The 16,344-nt window shown below is 41.1% G+C and overlaps 1 protein-coding gene across 3 annotated transcripts in view; it reads left to right on the top strand.

Moving 5' to 3' along the window:
• Positions 1 to 16,344, top strand: part of LOC122540973 (structural maintenance of chromosomes protein 6-like) — a 129,474-nt gene that overhangs the window by 98,169 nt on the left and 14,961 nt on the right. For all 3 annotated transcript variants that reach the window (XM_087977535.1, XM_043677351.2, XM_043677375.2), the window contains 6 exons: positions 341 to 501; positions 3,077 to 3,212; positions 3,320 to 3,400; positions 3,604 to 3,774; positions 3,855 to 3,992; positions 15,914 to 16,059. In XM_087977535.1, the coding sequence (XP_087833661.1) occupies positions 341 to 501; positions 3,077 to 3,212; positions 3,320 to 3,400; positions 3,604 to 3,774; positions 3,855 to 3,992; positions 15,914 to 16,059 (833 nt within the window). The remainder of the gene's footprint in view (positions 1 to 340; positions 502 to 3,076; positions 3,213 to 3,319; positions 3,401 to 3,603; positions 3,775 to 3,854; positions 3,993 to 15,913; positions 16,060 to 16,344) is intronic.

A 16,344-nucleotide genomic window follows, 5' to 3' on the forward strand; every position in this document is an offset into this window, starting at 1 on the left:
TCTTTATAACATTGAAGAAGCTCCCACTATCACCACACTATAGGTTTTGCACCTTTATGCAGTTTTTCCATGCAAATTTATTTTTTCCAAATCTTTCTCACTAATTGGAACCCTATAGAATACACCCAGTACTGTAATATTACCCATATCATTCCTTAGAACTCCATCATCTGTAAAAATACATGAGGGAAAATGAATACTACCATTGCAGTCATCCTTTCTGGCATATTTGCCTGTTGTTCATCACCAGTTTGTCTCTCACATCATCTGCTTTTTTATGAAACTATTGTTCAAACCAGTTTTCTCTAGCAAGCTTTGAAATAGCAATCCTCCTTCCTAGAGTAACAGCAGAGCTCGCGAAATTATGCAGCAGCAAAGACCACCCGCAAACTGCAGAGAAGCCTTTACTGCAGCAGGTGACCAGGTTTTTCCCAACCGCTACTACTCCTCGGAAACAGACAGGGCAAGATACTTGGGTGGTGATGTGGAATCCAAAATCAGGTTAGTAAAGTTTGGTATCAACTATTACAATCTCTCAGAAACATGCAGGCTGGACCACAACAAGTTATTAACGAGATGCTTCAGTACAGTCCTGTTCTTTCTCCTTCACTGCAACCCTCAAGTCTTTCCCTCTAGCTTGGTAAATGTTTAATTATGGTTCAGGATTTTAAGTGATAAGCTTGTTAATACTTGTTGTTGCTTGAAATGATTAAAAGCATTTTCATGTGCACATTTTACATTATAGCAGTAAGAGGCATTATCATTAGACTAGCAATACAGAGATTCAGGCTAATTATCGGGGGGGAACAGTTTCAAATCCCACCATTGTCAGACAATGGAATTTAAACTCAAGTACAGTAATAGATCTGGAATACAAATCTAGTTCAGTGACCATGGCAACTCTGTCCAATTGTTGCAAAAACCCATGTAGTTCATTGATGGCCTTCTGAGAAAGAAATTTGCCGTCATTATATCCAACCAATTTTTTATACCAAACGAATCTGAAAAATACTATTTCACACAAATACCACTTTATTTCAGCTTTTTATTTATTCTCTCAATCATATGAATTAAAAATATGCCTTTTTAATACAAATATTTTGAAATATTCTGAAACTTCAAAAATCTTTTTAATCGCCTAAAATGTTTTGACTCCAGATCATTCTAATCACAAGGTATTTTTTGTTTCATTTTGTTGACAATCAAAACAATAAGTTGGGGTATGTTCATGATGTTCAAATTGTAAATGAGGACCCACTTCAATGTTACAAATCAAAATTTGGTTTAATCGGGAATCAACATGTTGAGTATTAGTGTTTTGTTGGAGATTAGTTAATGCCATCAAATCTGCAAAATAGAGAAGCGGGTTTCCTAACCAATATTTATCTACCCAGGCCAAAAACTGACTTGGGCCAAATAGTAATCCTCAATAGAAGTGTGCTCCATTTCACCGTTTAACAGTGATGATTTATATTTGACCTAATATTGCCACTTCATCCAGGGTGGCAAGATTGAGAAAAGTGGGCATTCTGAGGGACTTGCTTCCCCTTAAGCACATGTATCACACATTTCTTATGTGTCATATTATGCGGCAAATTTCCTTTCCCAAAGGACATCAGTGAATTACATGGTCTTTTGCAATAATTGGTAAGAATTGTCATGGTCACTGAGATCAGATTTATTTTCTAGATCTATTACTTGAGTTTAAATTCCACTTTCTCACATCATGATTTGGAGATGCCGATGTTGGACTGGGGTGTGCAAAGTTACAAATCACACAACACCAGGTTATAGTCCAACAGGTTTAATTGGAAGCACTAGCTTTCAGAGCACCGCTCCTTCATCAGGTGGATGTGGAGGACACAATTGTAAGGCACAGAATTTATAGCAACAGTTTACAGTGTGATGTAACTGAAATTATACATTGAAAAATACCTTGATTGTTTGTTAAATCTCTCATCTGTTAGAATGACCATGTTAGTTTCACTTCTTTAATATGTAAATCACAAAACTTTTTTTAAAAGTTACATTCTCAGGTTAACTGTAATAATTGGTGTCAGCACAGACAAGATGTTGCGATGTTGAAGGTGTTAGCTCCCTGTGTTCCCTGTCTGTGCCATAATGTTTAGACTGATTCTAATCTTAAAAAGTGAGTTAACAGAGTCTTACATGGATTCTGTTAACTCACTTTTTAGATTAGAATCAGTCTAAACATTATGGCACAGACAGGCAACATGGGGGGCTAACACCTTCAACATCTCAACACCTTATCTGCGCTGACAACGTAACTTTTAAAAAAAAAGTTTTGTGATTTACATATGACGGTGAAACTATCATGGTCATTCTAACAGATGAGAGACTTAACAAACAATCAAGGTATTTTTCAATGTATAATTTCAGTTACATCACACTGTAAACTTTTGCTATAAATTCTGTGTCTTATAATTGTGCACTCCACAACCACCTGATGAAGGAGCGGTGCTCCGAAAGCTAGAGCTTCCAGTTAAACCTGTTGGACTATTTAACCTGGTGTTGTGTGATTTGTAACTTTCTCATGTAATATGCTTCTGAACTGTTATATGTTTTTTCAAGTTCTAATGATCAATAGCACTTTGACAGTTATGAACATTACAAGTGAGATTTCATTCTTCAAAAAACAATGTTAGTTCAGAAGTTCAGTTCCTCTGGTAAGAAGACTGCAGAACTTGCCAATTAAGTTGAAAGCTGACGTTAAAGGATGGACCCTCAGCTTGTGACTAGGAGGCATAGGTTCTCCAGTAATGTATCACACTGCTCAGTCTCACTGATGCTTTCAACATTGGACATAACTGCAGAAGAAGTGTAAGTTCTCAACTGAAGCATGTGAATCAGATTGGCTTATATTACTTTCTGCATTTAGTGATGAGCTCTGCAATGTTGTTGCTGACTGCAAAATTAAGGCCATTGTGTTGAAGAAACTCTTGGTTTAACTGTGCAAAGTATTGTTATCGCTAAAGGCCTAGATTGTGTCTAATTATGGACTTTGTTTTCAAAAAAAAATTAACAAATTTTGTCACTGAAATCTTTTGTATAACAGGGAACTGGAGGTGGAACTAAATGATAAGAAATCCCAGTTATTACACTGTCAACAGCGATCAAATTCAATAAAGGATGAAATAAAGTTATTTTACACCAATATCAGCAATACACAAAAGAAAAGGAGACAAATCCAGGTCAGTATTTAAAAGACCAAAGAAAAGTATGACTAATTCAGTTCTTTTCATTTTAAATAATCAATCGTGATAGAATAAACCTAAGAATTATCTCCTGTATTTTTCAGGAAAGAATAACTAAAATTAAGCTAGAAATTGGAGATTTAGAAAACATTGAGGACCCCCAGCCATTTCATATTCCTACATTAGTAAGTGTTAAAATTAATTGTGACTTACTTGTGTTTCCCTCCCTATGTAACGTAAGTTTTGAATGCTGCACAGAATCTTCAATGGTTAATTTTTCTTTTACTCATCATTGAATATTTTCAGAGACTTGAGCCAATCATGCCATGAATAACAATCAGTTATATGGGGTTGGGTGGTAACTGATTCCTTCTATTCCTTACACTAGAGAAAAGAAGCCCAAGACATCTGCCACAGAATTGAGTCGGCCCAAAATAACTTGGAGCGGGCAAGAATGGATTTGGATGTACATCGAAAGTTATTGGAAGAGGATGAAAAGAAATACAAAGAGATACAAGGGAAGGAACATTCGCTGGCAGAAGAAATAGATTCAAGAAAGGTGCATTCTAATTATCAGACTAATTATCAGATTTAGAAATGTTTTTGAATAATATTTAAAGAAATGAATTATTACAACAGGAAGAGCTAAGTAAAGTGGACACAGAGATCGAAACATATAAACAGAAGGAAAAGCATTTCAAAGGGGAAAGAAATAAACAATTGGAGAGACTAAATGAACTAAAAAAGAGGTTGGAAAGTAAAGAACGTATTTTAGAGGTAAGTGCAGCTTTCACTATCCAGGCATGATATATTAACTTAAAGCCGTGATTAAAGCTATTCATCTAGTAAGCAGATACTTATAGCAATGTGAAATGAAATGGTGGAATTAGCCTTAATAACATAATCGATATACATATATATAAAGTGCTATAATATTGACGTTTCTCAAAGCATTTCAAATAATAATCTATTGAAGAACAGTCATCAACCATTACAGGTCAAAATTTGGATATGGTCTTTGCTAATGGGAACAGTGCACAACAGGAAATGCTGCTGACTGGTTTGTACTCCCACAGGGTTCCTGACTTATACTGACTGATTTGTACTCCCAGAGGGCTCCTGTTGAAATATCTGAGTTTGGATGATGGCCAGTTTCTGGTTGAGTGCTTACCTATCTGTGCACATATGCAGCTCTGCCAAGATTTCTTTCAGCACTATTGCTAGTTGAAGATTTGAATCTTATATTGCCAGGCATACTTAAAGAATTAAACCTGAATTTTCCTTTGAGTACTGTTGAGCTCTACAAGAGGAAATAGGGCAGGAATGCATTAGGAGAAAGTGAGGACTGCAGATGCTGGAGATCAGAGCTGAAAATGTGTTGCTGGAAAAGCGCAGCAGGTCAGGCAGCATCCAAGGAACAGTAGAATCGACGTTTCGGGCATAAGCCCTTCTTCAGGAATGAGGAAAGTGTGTCCAGCAGGCTAAGATAAAAGGTAGGGAGGAGGGACTTGGGGGACGGGCTTTGGAAATGCGATAGGTGGAAGGAGGTCAAGGTGAGGGTGATAGGCCGGAGTGGGGTGGGGGCGGAGAGGTCAGGAAGAAGATTGCAGGTTAGGAAGGCGGTGCTGAGTTCGAAGGATTTGACTGAGACAAGGTGGGGGGAGGGGAAATGAGGAAACTGGAGAAATCTGAGTTCATCCCTTGTGGTTGGAGGGTTCCTAGGCGGAAGATGAGGTGCTTTGCCTCCAACTGTCGTGTTGCTATGGTCTGGCGATGGAGGAGTCCAAGGACCTGCATGTCCTTGGTGGAGTGGGAGGGGGAGTTGAAGTGTTGAGCCACGGGGTGGTTGGGTTGGTTGGTCCGGGTCCCAGAGGTGTTCTCTGAAACACTCCGCAAGTAGGCGGCCTGTCTCTCCAATATAGAGGAGGCCACATTGGGTGCAGCGGATGCAATAGATGATGTGTGTGGAGGTGCAGGTGAATTTGTGGCGGATATGGAAGTATCCCTTGGGGCCTTGGAGGGAAGTAAGGGGGGAGGTGTGGGCGCAAGTTTTGCATTTCTTGCGGTTGCAAAGGAAGGTGCCGGGAGTGGAGGTTGGGTTAGTGGGGGGTGTGGACCTGACGAGGGAGTGACGGAGGGAGTGGTCTTTTTGGAATGCTGATAGCGGAGGGGAGGGAAATATATCCCTGGTGGTGGGGTCCGTTTGGAGGTGGTGGAAATGACGGCGGATGATGCGCTGTAATGGAGATTGGTGGGGTGGTAGGTGAGGACCAGTGGGGTTCTGTCCTGGTGGCGGTTGGAGGGGTGGGGCTCAAGGGCAGAGGAGCGGGAAGTGGAAGAGATGCGGTGGAGGGCATCGTCGACCATATCTGGGGGCAAATTGCGGTCCTTGAAGAAGGAGGCCATCTGGGTTGTGCGGATTTGGAACTGGTCCTCCTGGGAGCAGATGCGGCGGAGACGAAGGAATTGGGAATATGGGATGGCATTTTTACAGGGGACAGGGTGGGAGGAGGTGTAGTCTAGGTAGCTGTGGGAGTCGGTCAGTTTATAGTAAATGTCCGTGTTGATTGGGTCACCCAAGATAGAAATGGAAAGGTCTAGGAAGGGGAGGGAGGAGTCTGAGACGGTCCAGGTGAATTTGAGGTCGGGGTGGAAGGTGTTGGTAAAGTGGATGAACTGTTCAACCTCCTCGTGGGAGCACGAGGCAGCGCTGATACAGTCATCGATGTAGCGGAGGAAAAGGTGGGGGGTGGTGCCAGTGTAGCTGCGGAAGATGGACTGTTCCACATATCCTACGATGAGGTAGGCATAGCTGGGGCCCATGCGAGTGCCCATGGCTACTCCTTTCATTTGGAGGAAGTGGGAGGTTTGGAAAGCGAAGTTGTTGAGGGTGAGGACCAGTTCAGTCAGTTGAAGGAGGGTGTCAGTGGAAGGGTACTGGTTGGTTCGGCGGGAAAAGAAGAAGCAGAGGGCTTTGAGTCCTTCGTGATGGGGGATGGAGGTGTACAGGGACTGGATGTCTATGGTGAAGATAAGGCGTTGGGGACCGGGGAAGCGAAAATCATGGAGGGGGTGGTGTCCTGAACGTAGGTGGGGAGTTCTTGGACTAAGGGGGACAGGACCGTGTCGAGGTATGCAGAGATGAGTTCGGTGGGGCAGGAGCAGGCTGAGACAATGGGTCGGCCGGAGCAGTCAGGTTTGTGGATTTTGGGCAGGAGGTAGAAATGGACGGTGCGGGGTTGTGGGACTATGAGGTTGGAGGCAGTGGATGGAAGATCCCCTGAGGTGATGAGGTTATGGATGGTCTGGGAGATGATGGTTTGGTGGTGGGAGGTGGGGTCATGGTCAAGGGGGCAGTAGGAGGAGGTGTCCGCGAGCTGGCGTTTAGCCTCAGCGGTGTAAAGGTCGGTGCGCCAAACTACTACCACGCCTCCCTTGTCTGCTGGTTTGATAGTGAGGTTGGGGTTGGAACGGAGGAAGTGGAGGGCTGCACGTTCCGAGGGTGAGAGGTTGGAGTGAGTGAGAGGGGTGGAGAAGTTGAGGCGGTTAAGGAATGCATTATACTAGATTAGCATTATAAATGGTACCATTTTTCTCTACCATTTCCGACAGATGATTAGAAATCCTCAGCCGAGAAGGGGCAATTGAATGAAATAGTCATGATATAGTGATGCTGTTTATTACCCCTCTGTGCTCATGATGTTCACAATATATAAAACAAGCATTCAGAATGTGAACCATCACTGAAAAGATAGAAATTAATTTAAAGGTATAAGAGACAATTCACAGAATTCTTAATTCTTGATGCATGTTGGTCATTATTGCTTTCTCTGCTGCCACCTCCCTTTTCATCTCTTGCTGTGAGACTCCATTCATTTTAAAAAGTGTATATAATGAGGGTGAAATTGATCTTGAGCATTGAAGTAAAAATTGTGACCCTGAATGACTAACCTACGTTTTACACCCTACGTGGATGGAATATAAATTAGGTTACGGATTTGATACTTTGTGAACATATTTCAAGGAAGAAGGGCAGGAGTAATGGGGGTGGGAGGCAAGCCTGATCAATCAGCAGGACAGGAACATGGCATCTGTATGATCATGCGCCTGTTGTTAATATCCTCAGAGTTTGTGGACCCTGAACTTCGTAAAGGAAGTGTCTAACAGTACGTCTTGTATGCTGAAACCTGACTAACAGACAATCCCCGCTATAGGAATCTGAAATGTTAGCCATGTAGCTGTGCACAGAAGTATTAAGCGGTTCATTGATGCATCATTTGCTAGTCTAAGTCATTTCATCCACTTCACTGCAATAAGCCACAGTAGCAGCATGACTGAAGGCTGCAGTTTTATATTGTGACAGAATCCCTGAAGGTGCACAGATTGATGGATTGTTTCCACTTGGCTATGCATATTCCCTTCATCAATCCTACTACCTACATCGATAGGAACTGATTCGCTTCTCTGAATTTCCACACGATCGTACAAGTGCATATCAACATTCCTACAAGTTACGTAATGCTTTCTTTTGGTGTGATTCAGTTATTGAACCTCAAAAAGATATGTTCAGGTTATTGTGAAGATATCTGACACAGGTCTGACAGGAACACTTTCACAGCACTCCAGTTGGCCAGTGCTAGTGAAGGACCACAGCACAATGAAGATATGTGTTAGGTGCCTGGATTCCTTTGGTTGTGCTCTGCAGCATTGTCAAAGGTTCCAATAGTGCTACATAATATTCATGCACAGGGATGCCTCATCATGGAGGTCTAGGAGATAGAAAGCACTCAAAACAGCAGCAATCATTTGAAAAAGCAAAGGCAGCCTAAATCGGCTTTGGGTTAGAACCTATTGCTGCGTGCAGAGGGGTTTCATTCTACTGCCATAGAAGAAATTCTCCTTTGACATCTGGATCTGGTAAAGTGTGTCAACAATCCTGATAACATCTTTTCTCATTTCTTACATTTCTCTCACCATCTGAAAACCTTTCCAAACACACCCAGAGAAAGCACTTGATGAAAGCTCTGGTTGCAACAGCACAGCAGTAGCCTTTGCAGAGACTCACTGAGGTGTCCCTATCCTGCATTGGGTTTGATAGTCTGTCTGCAGGAGTGTGAATAGTTTGTTTGATGTCTGTGATAAAAATACTGCATTATTAGCATTGATTATTCATTAGATTATGTACTACTAATTACAAGGCACACACGGAGTTACAGGTTACAGCCTGTTATTTCTAGCTGTCATTTACAGGATGCAAAAAATTATGTTAAAATATGACTAATATTTGCACCACTGGCATGATAGAGACATGTTGTTCTCTAACTGCTTGTTTTGCATGATATGTTTGATCTCATTTTACCTAAATGGGGATCTCTCTTAGAGTTATTTTAATGTATTTGGCATAAACTAATGAATGAAACTATCGCTTTCAGTTCTGTGAATATTTAAACAGCTAAAGCTGATGTCTTTGGGTAGTGGTTTTCATTTGCTATTGTATTATGGGTGTGAACCTGGCTTCTGGGAGAGCAAGGGCAGGATGTGTTTTCACATTTCTTCATTCACAAGGGAGCATCATTGACAAGAGCTGGCATTTAGTTGAAATCCCTTATCACTCTTAGGAAGATGAGGGTGACCCAATTTCTTGAACCACTCCAGTCAGTGTGGTGAAACTATGGAGGAGAAAGTGAGGACTGCAGATGCTGGAGATCAGAATCAAGAGTGTGGTGCTGGAAAAGCAGCAGGAGAATTGACGTTTCAGGCATAAGCCCTTCATCAGGAAGAAGCTTGTGAGCCAAGGGGATAGAAATATGAATGGGGGGGGGGGGGGGGGGTGGAAGTTGGGGAGCAAGATAGCTGAGACTGCACCTATTGGACTGTTAAGAGGGAATGCAAGAACTTTAACAGGGTTGGCAATGAAAGACTGATGATATACTTCCATTTCAGAATGCCATGTGACTTTAAAGGGTACTGCGGGTTCCTTTTGTCTGCTGCTCATGGTCTTCTGGATGATGAAAGTCACAGGTTTGGGATTTAATGTTAAAGAAGCCTTGATGCATTACTGTAGTGTAGTTTGTCAATGGTACACATTGTCACTAATGATGGAGGTAATAATTAGAATTAGAATTAGAACAATACATATTCAAGTCAAGTTTCTCAAGCAGGCTGCTTTATCCTGGATTGTGTTGAGCTTTATGAAGGCCACATATCTAATTTTTTTTTCTGAGGACTTGCGTTTTGTGGTAAAATGGATTTATTTTAAGTTCTGTTGATGCCTGGATTATTTTTTGTCTGGAAGGTCTCTTTGGACATCGGAACATGTTCCTTTTGACAAGGCATGTCTTGGAAACCACATAGTTTCAGTGAATTCTGAATTTGTTTTTTGAGATCACCTGCCTGACAGAAAATTAGTTTCTGTTTGAATAAAGTTTTATTTGAGTAGAGTTTGCTTGCTTTTCAGTTGGCGAAAATCCAGCTTATTTCTTTGCCTTTCTGAAACACCCTGGTTATGAGTCAAATGTCAGATCTGATTGTCCGCTTCAAGAGAATCTGGAAGTCTTCTTGGAATGTGTTTCCTGAGGAAGCTGTGTCTGCTAAGACTCCAGAGACAACTATATCTTCCCAGTGACCTGTCTCTGTACTAGAACGGCAGATCAATTGCCTTCTGAACATGTCCCCACCTTGTCCATCGCTCATTAAAGGACTAACTGTTATTAGTCTAAAGTGATATTTTACAATGTGAACTCCTGCAGAGAAAATCCATTTTACTCACTTCACTTGAGATGTTTGTGTTAGCGTGTGTGTGTGTATGCGTGCATTAGTGCACATGTGTGTATAAAGTTCACGCATATGTGTCTATGCACGTGTGTTGTGTTTATGCATATGTATGCGTGTGTGTGCGTGTGTGCATGTGTGTATGTATTTGTGTGTGTTTGCGCGCGTGTGTGTACATGTGTGCATTGCAGTTGTGTGTATCTGAGCGTGAATGTGTGTGTGCATATGTTTGTGTATTTGAGTGTATGTGCGTGTGTATATGCAAGTGCATAGGTATGTGTGTAAATGTGTGCAGGTAAGCTTGTGTATTTGAATGTGTGCGCGTGCATGTGTGTATATCTAAGTGTGTGTGAGCTATTTAAAGGGGTAAATGTTTTTACTGTCACATTGTGGACTGAGATGAGAAAGAGCTGTTTTGGAACTGGTATTTTAAAGGATGGCTGCATGTTTTGTAAAGCAAGTACTTTGACACCCTTGGAAAATATTGAGCAAGCAGCAATTGAAGTAGTTGCAGGTAAACAGGAGCTGAGTGGTTGTGTACAGATGCAGCTGGATGGTAACAAGAAGCTGATTGGTCTGTAGACCAGTGATGTTTAAAAGTCTTTCGCCTGTCAACAATCATGTGATTGACTCTCAGGAAGAGCTTTGGGCTGGGAGCATGACTGAGAGTAGTATTTTGATCTTGACCAGCACAGAAGCTGTCTCTCTGCAATCAAAGCTCACTTTAAACTTGAGGAAAATCAGTTTATCCTTTCTTTAGCAGTTGTAAGCTGTAACTTTTAACTGATAAGTTAAAAGTTGTGTAAGTGATCCAGCTGCCTTGTGTCTCTTGAAAGAAAGACAACTCTGAAGTAGCATTCTGACTGGTGTGAGGATCATCAAGCAATGTGTGACTAGGAACCACTGATCTGTCTCCCAGTTTTCCTCAACCCATGTGTGTATATATATATATATATATATAGTGTGTGTGTGAGAGAGTGAGTGAGAGAGAGAGAAAGAGAAAGTGAGTTTATAACGGGATTAGAGTTTTCATTTGTAGTGTGTTACAACACAGAGACAGACAAATCAGCTTTTCCAACCCTGTATTCACAACACTGTCGAATTAAAACCTTTAAAGTCTCTCAAAATTGATCCCATTGGATCCCAACCAGACTTTCAAATAACCCATCCTTGACTCTGTGAATAATCAATTCCAGATGTGGTTTTATGCTCAGCAAAAGATATGATAATTTATTAACAGTACAATGAAAAAGATGTAACTCTAGCAGAGCAAAAATTAAACAACAAAGTATTGTAATTGTTCTATGCTATAATCCCAAAACCTTTGTCTTCAGCACCAATCACACAAAAGACAGACAGACAAACAAACAGTTCAGGGATAAATAAAAGAAAATAACAAAACTGGTCAGATTGTTTAAGTGGTTTTCACAATATTCCACAGGCAGAGATGATAGTTTCTTGGTTGATTTTCTGAAGGTGTTGATCTGGGTCACCTTTTCAGTTCACTCGGATAAAGGCAATAAAACTTGGCTCTGAGTTCTTTGAGCTTCCATTAGCTGATCAGTGAGGTTAAGTAGGAAGCTTCCAAATCACCTGTAGCAATAGTGAGACTTTCTTCTTCACCGAAAACGCAGTCTAAAACCTAATTCAAAGTCTGACCATTCCGCGACAGACTGATTGTCTCTTCCAAAAGATCTCAATTCCACCATTGATAGCCACCATTGATAGCCACCAATGATAGCCACCAATGATAGCCACCAATGATAGCCACCAATGATAGCCACCATTGATAGCCACCATTGATAGCCACCATTGATAGCCACCATTGATAGCCATTATTAATAGCCATCATTAGTAGCCATTGTTGATAGCCATCATTAGTAGCCATCTTCCGCTGTTTGTTTTAACATTATGCTCTTCTCTGGTGACAAAGTAACTGCAGAACTTTGTTCAGGAACCAACCTACAATTTACTTCCAAACCTGGCCACAAATAAATAAACTCTTTTTGGTTGATTTTCCTTTTAGTAGAAGAGGTTACCAATAGCTCAGAAGTTTTTAGCTCACAGTTCACAGGTCCAAACCAAAAATTGGTAAAATAATAAAATAAAAAGAACACAAAGGTCTCTAATGGTTTATAAATGTTTACTTGTAGCTTGAATCTAATTACTTGTAATAAGCAGTAATTCTTGTTAAGTACAGTAACCTGGTCTGTGCTTTCTACCAGCATACATCTCGAAAACAGAGGAATTGGATAATTTTGTGTTCTTAATTTAAAATCTTTAACTTTTGTGATAACTGCAGAAATAGCTAGGCTTAACTTCCAGCACAGTACCCTGTGAGTCATAATAATACATTCATATTACAAACTGCATGTGTTAATCAGTTTTGCATATTCAGTGAATGAGTCATATTTCATTTAAATTAATAGTTTTCTGTTAATAAAGAAAAATGGTTGATGGATCTTTTTATTCTAAGTCTAATATAGTGAAAGCATATGATTAGCCATTTTGGGAACTGGGAAAAATAATTAAATTTATATTGTGACCTGTGCAGTAATGGGGGTGGGGGGAGAGACACAATGCTCTCCTCTCAGCTCAGTCATCATCTTTGTTGTTGAAGCTGTACTCATTCAGCAAATGTCGAGTATTCCATTGCAATCCTGACCTGTCCTTGTAGATAGTGGAGAGGTTCTGGGAGTTGCAGAACTTCCGGTCAATGACAGAGTATTTACATGGAAGGTCCAGTCTTGTCGTGTTAACTCATGAGATCTCATTGGTGAGGCTTTCAGTGATAGTGGCAAAGGGACATGGCTAGATGCTGTCTTGTTGGAGATGGTCTTTACCTGGTACTTTTTCTGATGCAAATGTAAATTGCCACTGAATATCCCAGGCCTGAGTACTGTCCAGATCCTGTTGCATGCAGGCAGGGCTTCCTTCATCAGTTAGAAATTGCCTTTTGAAAACCACAATCAGCTGGCTGGTGTTGGGTATGGCTCCAGCTAAAGGAGAACTTTCCTTCTGATTTCCATTAATTTCAATTTCAATGGGAGATATTGATGGAAAGCTTGATCTAATGCTGGCTCACTATCACTGTCACCTTCTGCAATGAGCTCTTATGTCTATGTTTGGGTCAAAGCCATAATGATCTGTGGACTTGAATAGTCATTCAAACTGAGAATTTGTGACTAACTGCTGTTTAAAAGCATTATACATGAGGAGGAAATGAGGACTGCAGATGTTGGAGATCAGACTCAAGAGTGCGGTGCTGGAAAAGCACAGCCAGTCAGGCAGCATCCAAGGAGCAGGAGAATCGACATTTCGGGCATAAGCCCTTCATCAGTCCTGATGAAAGGCTTATGTCCAAAATGTCAATTCTCCTGCTCCTTGGATGCTGTCTGATCTGCTGTGCTTTTCCAGCACCGCACTTTCGACCCCCAGCATCATACATGACACAATTTGTCACTGAGAATAGATTGATATGTTCGTCAATGGCTAAATTGGATTTATCTCTGCTTCTCATTACAGGATTTACCTGTATTTTGTTGGTTAAATGCTAGTTATTGAGGTCTTACTGGAACAGCTTAGGTGGATGGCTAGTTATGAAACATATCGTCAGCACTACATCTGGGATCTTGTCAGGGCTCATAGCCTTTTCTATACTCAATGTGTTTAGTTGCTTCTTAATATCACATGCAGTGAATCAAATCAGCTGAAGACTGGCATCTGAAATGATGAGGGGGCTCAGAAAGAGACTGAGATGGACCATTTTCCCAGTACAGATGGTTGAAGATGGTTGGAAAAGCTTCATAATTGTCTCTTGCACTGACATGCTGGCCTCTGTTAACATTGAGCGCTGGGATATAAAATAAAACAAAGAACTGTGGATGCTGGAAATCTGAAACACACAAAAGCATAAAGTGCTAGCAAACGTCAGCAGGTCTGACAGTGTCTGTGGAGAGAAAACAGGGTTAATGATTTGAGTTGGGTGACCCTTCAGAAAGAAGGTTCAGAACTGGAGATTTACTCTGTTTTCTCTCCATAGATGCTACCAGACCTGCTGAGATTCTCCAGCAATTTCTGTTTTTGTTTGAGGACAGGGATGTTCATGGAGGCTACTTCTCCTGTTTTTTAAAGATGTTTAACTGTTCATCATCCTTCAAACTGAATGGATAGGATGGGCCAACAGAACTTTGATTTCCGAGTTGGCTGTGGGATTGCATACCTCCATCTGTGGCAATTTCTTTTCTGCTCGTGGTCTTGCATGAGAGCTTCACCAGATCAGTGCTTCATTTACAGGAACGGATGAGGTCTGCTCCTGTTTTGCTCTTTTGCAGTCTTTACTGAACCAAGTTAAAATTCACATAACAGAAGGTTATAGGTTTATTTGGAAGTACTAGCTTTTGGAGTGCTGCTCCTTCATCAGGTGATTGTGCATGATTTTTAACTTTGCACACCCCAGTCCAACACCGGCACCTTCAAATTATTTACTGAACCAGGCTTTGTCCTACTCCCCATCAAAGGTACCCAAGTTCCAACTAAGCCACTGCCTAATGTGGTAGCAGATTTTATAATTCAGCCTTTTTCTCAAAGCGTTTTTTCTAGAAGGAAGATGTGATTTTGTTTTTCACTGAGGGGTGAGAGTCTTTCAAAGTCTCTTCCTCGAAAGGTGTTAGAAGCAAAATCTTGGGATATTCTTAAAGCAGAAGTGGATAGATTCTCGAAAAGTCAGGGTTTGAAAGGCTATCTATTGGGGTAGGCATGATCTTAATGAATTGTGAAGCAGGCTCAAGGTAACAGTGAAGACAATAAGAGTTTTGCAGGATGGATGTGGAAGGGCGCTTTTCACTTTTGAGTGATTCTAAAACCAGCATCCCAAAGTTAATCAGGACATTGTAGAAAATGTTATGGTATGCCCACGCACAGGGATTCCTGATAAAACTGGTACTAGGCTACACTCGTGCTTTCTTCAGACCACAGTATAGAGATTTTTTAGATGTTGCTTCTGTGCCAAAAACCCAGAAAGTGGTTGAGGTTTGCAAGCAGCAGCTGCACTTCTGTTTCAAATGCTCATTTACAGGCAATAGCCTTGCACTCAGCAAAGCTAGGTCATAGTAAACGGGCTGTGGTATGAACTGGGTCATCTGCACTCATCACAGCTGCTGTACAAATTGGGTTACTGAACATGACTGGCACTCAGTATAAAATACATCGCCTTTCTATCAGATGTGGATCAACAATACAAAGGTAATCAGTGTGATTCAGAGTATATCCATTAGGTCGTGTCCCTTTCTTCCACAACAGGAATGTCGAAATTCCTGATGAAGGGCTTTTGCCTGAAACGTCGATTTTCCTGCTCCTCGGATGCTGCCTGACCTGCTGTGCTTTTCCAGCACCACTCTGATCTAAAAAATGCCGAAATGGTAACCCACCCTCCTGATGCCTATTGTAGCTGGTGCCACTGGTTTCCAGATGTAACTTTCCCTGAAGCACGAAGTGGGAATTGGGTTGGATAAGGTCAGGTGCCTTCTTCTATATATCCACTTGACTTCAATGGAGACTAAAGTTAGGGTCAGTATAAAATTGGCAGCCAACTCAAACCTGCCAATGTCCTAGCAGTTAATATAGTCCCCTCAGTCTTACTGATTTTGATCAATGGGAGCTTAGACGGATGTTGAAAATGGAATTAACACCGGTGCTGGTGAAACAGGAAATTGTCAGTGTGGATTCATCAATATTTTAATAGTTGTTCAGCGGAGAAGAAATCCTGAGAGAAGAATACAACTCAAGCTGTCTACTTTTACTCACAAAGACTCAACTGATATGAAATTATTAGTAAATTACGGTGGGTTACCTAAAATACCATTCAGCTAAATGTTCCAAGTGTCACTTGCTCTTTTGCCCATTTCTTATATTCTTGTTCATTCCAGCGAGATATTGCGAAAGCCAGGCAGATTTGTGTGCAGCGATTAGAAGTCACTCGCGATCCCAAGAGTATTGATGAGGAGATCAATTGCTTGAGGGAAATGATCAATAAGGCACAAGAAGTCCATGGGAACAAGGAAGAAACGACAAGGTATTTGCCGTGCATATTGCTTATCCAATAAGTAACATACTGTTGCCTTTTAGTTGTGAGGAGCTTTCCTCTAATTCTGTACATAACTTAAATCAACCTAACAAAAGTAATTCAGATACCTGTAATGGCCTGAACCAGCAGTGTGGGAAAACCTGTTTATAGAGGAGGTGCAAATATTTGTGGAGGGCACATTTAACATTTGTTTCAGTGTAGTGATCTGGTGGTATTTAAATTACCAGCGCTTTGAAGTGAGATAAACAGTTTGTAGTTTTCAGTTAGAGTAGG

The sequence above is a fragment of the Chiloscyllium plagiosum genome, unplaced genomic scaffold (genome assembly GCF_037043375.1).
Source record: "Chiloscyllium plagiosum isolate Xiang-an unplaced genomic scaffold, Cpla_swu_hap1 HiC_scaffold_3, whole genome shotgun sequence".
Classification (NCBI taxonomy): domain Eukaryota; kingdom Metazoa; phylum Chordata; class Chondrichthyes; order Orectolobiformes; family Hemiscylliidae; genus Chiloscyllium; species Chiloscyllium plagiosum.